This window comes from Primulina huaijiensis, chromosome 3 (genome assembly GCF_012295235.1).
Source record: "Primulina huaijiensis isolate GDHJ02 chromosome 3, ASM1229523v2, whole genome shotgun sequence".
NCBI lineage: Eukaryota > Viridiplantae > Streptophyta > Magnoliopsida > Lamiales > Gesneriaceae > Primulina > Primulina huaijiensis.
The window spans coordinates 5,539,429-5,549,071 of record NC_133308.1 but is presented as its reverse complement, the minus strand read 5'-3'; the positions used below and the strand labels follow the sequence as shown (position 1 = coordinate 5,549,071).

General features: G+C 35.4%; 1 protein-coding gene across 5 annotated transcripts; it reads right to left on the bottom strand.

The window, feature by feature from the left end:
• Nucleotides 1–1,209: 1,209 nt before the first annotated feature.
• Nucleotides 1,210–9,589, bottom strand: LOC140973331 (glyoxysomal fatty acid beta-oxidation multifunctional protein MFP-a-like). Of its 5 annotated transcripts, XR_012174618.1 has the most exons (19): nucleotides 9,417–9,589; nucleotides 8,473–8,544; nucleotides 8,332–8,397; nucleotides 8,204–8,257; nucleotides 8,054–8,121; nucleotides 7,446–7,527; nucleotides 6,528–6,583; nucleotides 6,151–6,453; nucleotides 5,986–6,072; nucleotides 5,150–5,324; nucleotides 4,965–5,086; nucleotides 4,475–4,638; nucleotides 4,130–4,384; nucleotides 3,688–3,809; nucleotides 3,444–3,565; nucleotides 2,672–2,820; nucleotides 2,458–2,596; nucleotides 2,002–2,186; nucleotides 1,210–1,882 (listed from the first exon to the last, which is right to left on the bottom strand). XR_012174618.1 is itself a non-coding variant. In XM_073436028.1 (18 exons), exons 1-18 carry the CDS (start codon nucleotides 9,505–9,507, stop codon nucleotides 2,151–2,153), a joined length of 2,163 nt encoding a protein of 720 aa, XP_073292129.1. In that variant the 5' UTR covers nucleotides 9,508–9,589; the 3' UTR covers nucleotides 1,944–2,150. The 5 variants fall into 5 exon arrangements, 4 of the variants coding, with proteins under 4 accessions (XP_073292129.1, XP_073292130.1, XP_073292131.1 ...); XM_073436028.1 differs by lacking the exon at nucleotides 1,210–1,882 and having other exon boundaries at nucleotides 1,944–2,186; XM_073436029.1 differs by lacking the exon at nucleotides 1,210–1,882 and having other exon boundaries at nucleotides 1,944–2,186; nucleotides 8,332–8,358.
• Nucleotides 9,590–9,643: the final 54 nt, after the last annotated feature.

The following is a 9,643-nucleotide window of genomic DNA, read 5'->3' as shown; positions in this document are numbered from 1 at the left end:
GAGCGCCGCTGAGCTCGTTCACACCATTGTTGTTTAGCGTAGGCGTTTCTCTATATAGACATATGGATAATGATATATACACTCCAAAAATTTATAATTGCACTACAATTTTGATATTTGACGACGTGTTTTCTTACAAAATTACCCCACTTAATTATTCAATATTTTTATTAGATTAACACGACATTTCATCAATCATACTTGTGGATATTTTTTGAAATCTTTACTTAAAAAGGTAATGGTGATATAATCTTCAATGGAAATATTAGAGCAGATATTTTCAACGTCAAATATTTGCCATAAAAAAATTTCAATTAACGGGTGATAAAATCTTCAATAGCAAATGATTCATGTTTTTGTTTGTTTGTGTCATAGGTCCCCGGAAATATAAATGCTATTAAGATTACCGTAACTCTAATTAATTTTGTTTGTATACAAATTTTATACATAAATTTAATTAAACTTTAAAATATTTTTCCAAAAGGCATGTTAAATTGCCTTTCGTTTCGTATTCTTTTTTAGTTAAGCCCATATACAAACTTATTAAAGATGTTCTTAAAATTTAAAATATTTAGCAAGAAACTTTTTCATAGAAATCATCGATTAAATTAATAATCTATTGCATTTCAAAATATAATTTTGACAAGGTAAGATGATTTGTAACCATAAATGTAGTGCTCTCATTTGGAAAGAAATGTATACAAACAAATGTATATTAGTCCTAAAAAAAATATGGAATGATTACGTGGAAGTAATTTTGTAAAAAAAACACATTAAACGTTAAAATGGAGTGTTATTGTGAATTTTTGAAGTGTATATATATATAATTTTGATATGTTGCATACTCATTGTGCACACTCGATCGAACAAGAACGTTCAAATGTGCGTCTTAAAAGCTGCGAGAAAATTTCTCAAGCAGCAAAGTTGACGCCCGTAAAGTGATACCTGACGATTTTCATTATATCCTGTATCCAAATGATGTCTTTTGACGATTTTAATCAGTTTTTTTGGATGAAGGGACATCTATTGGTGAAACATGTTTCAAATGTTTGATATCTATATATACATATATATGATCAAAGACATCAAAAAAGAATTTTTTTTATTGTCAAATTTCTACATACATTACATTCATATTGCTTATCCTCAACTTCCTTCTTTACAAAAGAGAGTACACTCTATTTCCGGTTATTGTTATTATAATTTACAGTGTTGTTATTGTAAGAAGGAATTGTTTTATCTTGGAGAAAATTGCCACAAACCGAAACACCAATAAAGGGCAAATTTTTTCTTGAGAAAAGAGTGTTCAATACTTGCCTCAACTCAAATTCTTGCAAATTCTCAGTGACATTCTCGAGTCTCAAGATACACCACAAACAATTTCAGGGCGGAGAGGGAGACGCATAAGCACCTGGAGGTGCTGTTACCATGAGTTGCGAGTTGTCATGGATCATTGTCACCAAAAGATGTTTCTTAGTCATATTTTCAAGATTTGTGACATATATCAATCCATCTGAATGAATTAACATAATGAAAGACGACATAACATCAATTTTGAGAAGATCAAACAAAAGTACATTTTGAACTTCTTCTTCTTTCTTCTCAAAAGGAAGTTTGCTCAATTTTATGGCCGTGAAACTTATGATTTGTAGTACTACTATCGCAAGTTGGAAGTCGTCATATCTTGGGAGACGATTGTCATATCCCGTAAACATCATGTGCGTGACAAATTCGTCTTAAAGACAGAGTTTTCTCTTGCACCGAATTCAAATTTGCCAACATATCTTCGTGAATTTAGTCATCTCTGCATTGCAGATCAAATGAAGTTAATAAGGAGAATCCCCACCAACACCAACCCGAATGACAATTGACAGCCATGAAGCTGGCAAAACCATAGAGAACGGTGAGGAGGGAGATTAGAATAGATGTATGAAAGATAGGGATGAAGAAGAAAACAGGAGGAACTGTTGGTAGAAAGTAGATTCGTACAATCCTGCTTACACAACACCACCTATACCAAAGGCAATTTAGGTTAAGGTCCTCCCATCATCTAACAATTTGCCATAACCAATAAGCCAAGCTGCCACCTTTATAACTTGATGCATCCAGGACAATCTATTCCTAAGGTGGATCAGCTTTTAAATTTTATTTCACAATCTGGATTTACCATGATTTGTTCCATTTACCTGCATTGTTGACACAAAAAAGACCTCAGAGAAAATTAAGGTTGTAAACCCAAGCAAATATTTTATTGTCTTCAACCAGGTCTTAGTCCAACAGATATAGTTTTGTTTGAAGTTAAACTTCTAGACGGTGAGGTTCAAAGCAAGCTACCTTATCACATGAATACATTATAAAGTAAAATCAGTTGTGGTCTTAGATATCCACACACCCCACAATAAGCAAAGTCACAATTTCAGAATAAGTTCCAAAGAAAAGAAGTATAGATGAACTCACAAACGATACTCCCTTTGCTGCACATTCAGTTATGTAGGAACAGGGCTTGAAAAATTCTCCATGTACCTTTGACCAATTTTCCATATTCGAATGAACATAAGCAGAGCCAAAGGTATCAGACCAGTAAATGATTCCTCCCCTGGGTTTGGTTTACACAAATCAGTATCTCATAATAGTTAGCAGGAAACAGATAAACGAGAAAGGAAATGCAAACCTATATGCTGGGAATCCCATCCCCAAAACAGAAGCAACATCAAGATCAGATGGCCTAGTTACAGTTCCCTTTGAAATGAGTTGGCATGCCTCATTCAAAGCAGGAAAAAGGATCATTTCAACAATCTCATCATTGGACAGTTTCGTTAACTGTACCAGAGAAAAGTGACAACATGACGTTGCTCGGTTAGAAATCCGCAATACAAACAAAATATTTGGATATACTTCTTAACCATCAACTTGAGAAAACATAAAGGAAATATTCGCCAATCATAAGAGATCCTCCAAAATTAACTTATCGTGCAGTAGAATGTAGAAGGTGCTTTAAAAATCATAAATGAAATAGACTCCAAGATGAATGCGCTAAAGAAGCATGGACAGATCATAAAGAGTGAATTTTGAGTTCCTAATACATAATTGGAGGTTTTAATGGTGGATCAGACATAGCACATGGTGCAGGATCAAAATCGAAAGAGAAATGTGAAGCATGGAGGTGTAGATCGTCGATTCTTGTAGAATTTGTTGCATAACATGACAGGCAAAAATACAAAATTCCATGTATTACAAAAATATCTACATCAAACCTGGACCTTTTTGACAGACCAAGCTATTTATAGGAATAATTTATGTTTGTTATATGATTGGTTTGCACTTGGAGCAAGGGAAATTACACTTTCCGTGCATTCAGCTAGCTCTGGTAAAAAAATTATTTTCTTCTATTTTTTTTTGGGGGGAGGTGGTGGGTCGTGGTGCAAGCAGATGGAGAGAGGGACCTTGGACTCGATGGTCATGTATGATGTATTCCCAGCCTTTTGTAGGTATTTTTTTATCTCGTCATTAGGGGTAGCCGTGCCACAGTTGTCATATTTGTAGAAACCCTTGGCATTGGATTCACCTGAAATAAATGGCACAAAGTATAATAATTTCATTGCAAGCCCACAAATGTCCTAAAAAATATACAACCAAAACATTCGCACCCATAAAAGCCCAAAAATCAAGAAAACATGGATAAGTCACCTTCATAATCATGCTGTCGCAAGATTGAGATCAGTTTGATACGGTAGGAACTACCACGGAGATTCTCAACCCATCTCCTGCCAATTGCTTCAAAAACTTGAAGTCCAAGCATATCTATCGTCCTGCAACAATTTCATCACCAAAATAGATGGATGAAATAGTTCTGCAAAAAGGAAAACCTGAAAAATCGTAACAAGAATTCTTATTGAAGCGGTCTGATGCTGTGGATTGCTAAGATAGAGAATTTTTTTTGGCCAGTATTTAAAACTCAAAACAGCCTTTGGATTTTGCATTTATCGTTCACACGAAAATGGTGTTACAAAATTTGATTCCATTTTCTCAAATATCTAGGAGATGGTGCTGTTTCACAAGTTGTGATCTCAAACACGGGAAATCCATATTCTTGGACAACCTCAAATTAGATTTATAATTTCCAGCATACCTAAATGGACCTAATAGCATCCCAAAGCTTGTAAAAGCCTGATCAATCAGGTACACATCTACACCTCTTTCAGCTAGAAATATTGCTGCATGCAAATATTTGATGAGCAAGCTGTTGATTGAATGACCTTCCAAATCACCAACTACGATAGGGGTTTTCCTCATTTTCTTCCCAAAATCCATTAAATCAACAATTACTTGTGGAGATGTAGTACTCATACGGACAATTTCCACAAGTGGCAGGTCAGGAGATGGGCTGCACCCAAATTGTGAGATAGAATTTAAAACAAATGCATACAACAGATAAGTTAAAATCAAATAAGTATCAACGTATCATTATAATTACCAGAAAAAGTTAATCCCAGCCATCCTATCATGGCATTTTGTCTTTTCTCCAATCAATTTCGAACTGAATGTTAAGCTATTACTGGTAAAAATACAATGTGGGGGACAGATTTTCTCAAGATCAGCGAAAATCTCTAGCTGCGAGGACAAACTTTCTGCTTCAGCCTGCCCAAATTTTAGATGAAAGAGATCAGTCATCAGTCCTTTTAACCCAAATATTTCCGCACAGTTATCAAATTATTTGGAAACTTGTGCTTTTAGGATCCAATCTTGAGTGAAAGAGCATAATGTCATATGGAAAAATATCAAAGTAGACACATTAAGGAGATCAAATTTCAAGAGAGAAAAAAATTTAAAAAAGTATCCTAAACAACTTCTCTGATCCAAGGACTTTCGGATAATTAAACAGTTCTAGGTGTCCATGCACTTGAATGAGAATAAACATGATAAAAGAAGAAAATGCACACATCTAGTTGAATTGTAAAACCAACCTCTATGACTAACTCAACATCTTTAAAGTCGTCGTAATCAAGAACACCCTTTAATAAACTGAAAACCTTTTCAGGCCTATATTGATCTGCCTTTCCATTCTTGACATGATTTTGCAGTTTTCCTGTCACAAAATGACATTAGTTTCAAAAATATATTTTTTCGCATTTTCTTAGTGGACGCTCACCCTTGACTCTGTCGATCTGCTCCTGTAAACTCTTTTCATCCTTCTCTTTCAGAATGACTTGGTAGTTACTAAGTACCAACAATTTTGCCACTTCAGAGCTCATTGCTCCCCCACCAATAAGAGCAACCTTATTAAATTTTCTTGGCAGTAACTTCTTCTCATTAACACCGGGAATCTGATGCCAGTATATTATCATATGACCATCAGAGGATAGAATCAGATGGAATGGTCCTTTTGAACATTGGCATTTAAATAGAATGAAACAGAGAGAGAAAGAGAGAGGGAAGAGATTTGACAAAAAAAATTAGAGGGCTAATGATGCATGCCAAGACCAGCCACTACATCGCTAATAAAGCAACATTACTTCTAAATAAATGATTAGGGATGCAAAGGAATCGGACCGGTTCAAAAGCTTCTCAAGTCAGCTCGACAATTTTTCTATTCATATTCGAAATTACTGAATTTGAACATGTTTTTTTCGAATCGAACTCAAGCTCAAATTATTTTATTCCATAGTTCGCGAACTGCTCATGAGCTTTAATATTTTGTTAATATAATATAAAATCATTATATATCAAATAAATATATTTTGAGTCTTTCTTATTGAGCAACAGTTTGAATAGCTTGCAAACATGAATATTATGAGCCAAGCTCGAGCTCTAATTCAAGCCGAATTAGAGCTCTGAATCGAGCTAGAGTTCGAATTCGAGTCTTAATTTTTTCTTGATATTCAGCTTGATTCGATTTATTTGAACTCCTATTCATGGTCATAAAAAACAAATATTCGTTTTTACTCCAAGTGTTAATATAAGTAAGATACAAAGATTAGGACTAACCTTAAAAACTAGACGTTGGGCGAAAAATACATGGACAAGGCTCTTGCAAATGCTAGATTGTCGAAGTTCTTGCAGAGCTTCTGCTTCCTGCCATATGAAGGAAAAATATCATAAACTTGGTGTATCTTAATGTTCCAATAGCATAAAAAGTTACACCTGTAATACCTTCCACAGGCCATTACGAGGACCTGAAACAATTCCATGTTCAATAACATCGATGCATACCAATTGGTGCACCAGGTTTGGATTCTCTCTCTGGACTTCAAGCCGAGCTGATTTAAGTATCGCCTTAGCTTCAATAAATGGTTCTAGTTTGTCAATTTTATAAAGACTAATGATCCATGGTCTTCTAAACTCTGATATATCCAACGCCCATTGACGAGCTACTCCAAGCAGCTTATCTGCTGGAGCAATCGCATCCACAAGGGTCAAACTTCGAGCTTCCTCTCCACTTACTCGCTTCGACATCTAGTTAGACACAAAAGAAGGTGCCAGATATGGAAGGGAAAAAACTCAAAACATGAAAAGTACCAACTTCATACCAAGATCATTTCAAGAGCGTTGGTAAGGCCCACAAGCCTGGGTAGCCGCTGCGTCCCTGGAGCAAATCAAAGTTCCATAACTAATTTCTACACCATATGATATAAAAAAACCAAGCATCCTACTATCTGTCAACACATCGAGTATTCGGCAAACACATATCTAATCCAGTCTAGTGAAGGCAGTATCATGAAAGTAGTCTGGAAACAAACCACATTTTTGCTCTCAAGTAATTTTAACGTAAAAAAAGATTACGAGGTTATCAACACTCTACAGTCCAAATCATGCAGATCCAAACTATGGATGCATTTTATAATCATATTCAACAGCTGATGATATCCTAAATGAAAAAAGCATATAAAAGAAACATGTTCAAATAGCTCTAGAAATTAAACTAGACAAAAAGGTAAGAACTATTTTATGGTCATGGAAAATGGAATATTCCGTGAGAAAAATTGAACAGCATAAAACATCATTCTGACAAAAGGAAATAGCTCCTGTCAACATTCAGCAAAAAAATTCTCTCCAACTAATCAACAAATGATTGTCAGAAACATAGAACTGAAATAGATGTTCTATGTGATTCATCACTTTTTGCAATCAACCATGAACCACGTAATGAGACAAAAAAGAATGAAAAATAATATTACTCACTCCTGTTATTTGAAGAACCATATAGTGATGGTGCAGGGTATGTTTAAATCTAGAGGAGGAAAAACAGGGTAAAAAAAGCTCATGGGTATAAGTTAGTGATGAACAAGAATACTATGAGAACAAACTCACTATTTGTTTGAGCATTTATTAAAAGGAAGAAAGAAAAGTTTAATTTGAAAAAGAGATATTATTGAAATATTTCACAGTAGAAGACCATCAGGGCACCAAAATATTTCCATGCATGAAAGGATATCACTTATCAGTACCACCAAGTCCAGGAAGAATCCCATACTGAAGTTCAGGAAGGCCTAATTGTGCAGTGGAAGTTGATATGCGAGCATGACAGGCCTGCAAAAGGAAAAAAATCAGGATTTTACAAGTTTTATACCCAAAAATCGTACCTCCAGCTCCAAAGGTTCCCTGAACTTATTGAGGTATCTATTAATACAACAAACTCTTGAGGCCGGTCCACTACTTCAGCAATCACATTTGGGAAAAAACAAAAACAGTGTAGTTACTATGAATTTATGAAGAGTTAACTTTGAATTAGTGTGATAAAGGAAAGAAACAGTAGAATACATGTGAGGCAAGTTAAATTGTTGTCCATGGTACCAGTATTTAGATACAACTTATTCCACAATTTCCAAAAACAAGAAAGTGGGTTTAACTGGACTAAGAAAATGTGTAATTCCCATCTCAATTTTCTTTTGGTATTCAACGGAAACTTCAATATCAAAACTGAAATATCAACAGATGGGGTAGAGGTATGACTTAAACAGTTGCATGGACTTTATCGCCAAACAGAGAGAAAGTTCACGGTACCAGATATTATAACAACAGAAAGAAGAAAGCAAGTGAAAAAGACCATACATACAAGAGCAATTTCAAGTCCACCACCAAAAGCAGGACCATCAATAGCAGCTACTAAAGGCTTTCTTGCACCTATGATAAAATAGTTACTGGCGAAACATGAAAATAATAAATCTCCTTAAAAGCACGGTAGCTGCGGCTGGTAATGTAATACCTTCCAAAGTATCAGTGACAATTTCAATTGACATAAATCCGAGCTCCTTTTTTGCTGTTACAATATTTGACCTCTCAGAACAACCTAAACCTCTTCAAGGTATTTCAAGGGAAAATAATCATTCTTACTCTTTTTCCCTTGCATTCCACCAAAAGCTGTCACATCAAAACCAGCTGAGAACTTTCCTTTCAAACCTGTTCAGCTAACCAGTGGATTAAATTCACAATAAGATCATCTATCAGCATGAAAAACTAGGCCATCTTTCTTACCAGTAACTACAATTGCTTTCACGTCATCTCTTAATAGAGCTCCTTCAATACTCATTTTTAAGTCGAGCATCACTACAAACGGGAAACCTCTTATAACTTTTTCAAATCAAGAAGAATATAGGAATGGATCCAGGAGAACGCCCTGAACAGTAAGCTCAAAAGATTGTTGGAATTTTCCCGTTGCAACTTATAGATATAAAATACTAAAATAGCGGACAGGACCTGGCAGCTTATTGGAACTCACTTCAAATGGTTTAGTAGGATTTGTTTGGATAAATATGAGTTATTCGAGACTGCATAGCTTTGAGCTGTCTGCTAAAATGCTTTTAAACTTTTCGATGAAGTTTCTGGCACCATAAAAGGGAAGGAGAATCCATTTCCACCCTCTCCATTTTTAGCATAGTTTTATATGGGACTTACCTTTAGTGTTACGAAAGCACAATTTGTACACCCTTTTGTATCATATCCAAATCAAATTAGAAATAGTTCGAACTAAAAAGAAGACGATACTTGTAGAGACACCCACCATGTGGACAAAACCATATTCAAATTCGAGCAACAATAGATAAAATCTACATGAATTTAAGCCCCAGTATAGAGCAAAATATGTTGTCAGATAATTTTGCCAATGTGTGCCTAGAGAATACTCTTGTGATGGTACAAGTCTACAAGATAAGGAGGAAATGCAGGCTTCATCCCACTGTATTATTTCTAGAACTCCATCGATTTCAGCCGGAATAAAGCAGTAAATACTGATAGACACTGACACTCGACAAATTCATATATCAATCTCCGTAGAGTTTTCCGACACGGTGAGCACATTACGAAAGCATCATTCTATTCCAGACTAAAAATATCTTGACAAATATTTTCGATCATCAATCATCATCACCACCGGAGAACAGAATAAGAAAGTGAAACAAAAAATCGTGTTTGAAATATACCGGCAGATGAGAGGAGATTGAGAGGTGGATTGTTGATCGCGACAACGGCCACCCCATCGGCTCCAACATCCACCGCTGTTTTCCCGACCATCGCGCGGCTTCGCTGTGGTTTCTAGTGGCAGTGCAGGCTTTATGAGAGATGCCAATGGTAGATAAATTTGGGTCCAAAACATTCCCATTTGCAAATTATACAACCACGAATTTTTTTTTTTATTAAATAATATATA

Excerpts from the sequence above, each read along its gene's own strand:
- LOC140973331 (XM_073436028.1), bottom strand. The coding sequence starts at position 9,507 with ATGGTCGGGAAAACAGCGGTGGATGTTGGAGCCGATGGGGTGGCCGTT. Across the intron at positions 8,258-8,331 it reads TGGAATGCAAGGGAAAAAGA|CAAAAAAGGAGCTCGGATTT; the intron begins GTAAGAATGATT and ends ATATTGTAACAG. Across the intron at positions 5,087-5,149 it reads GCAGATCGACAGAGTCAAGG|GAAAACTGCAAAATCATGTC; the intron begins GTGAGCGTCCAC and ends ATTTTGTGACAG.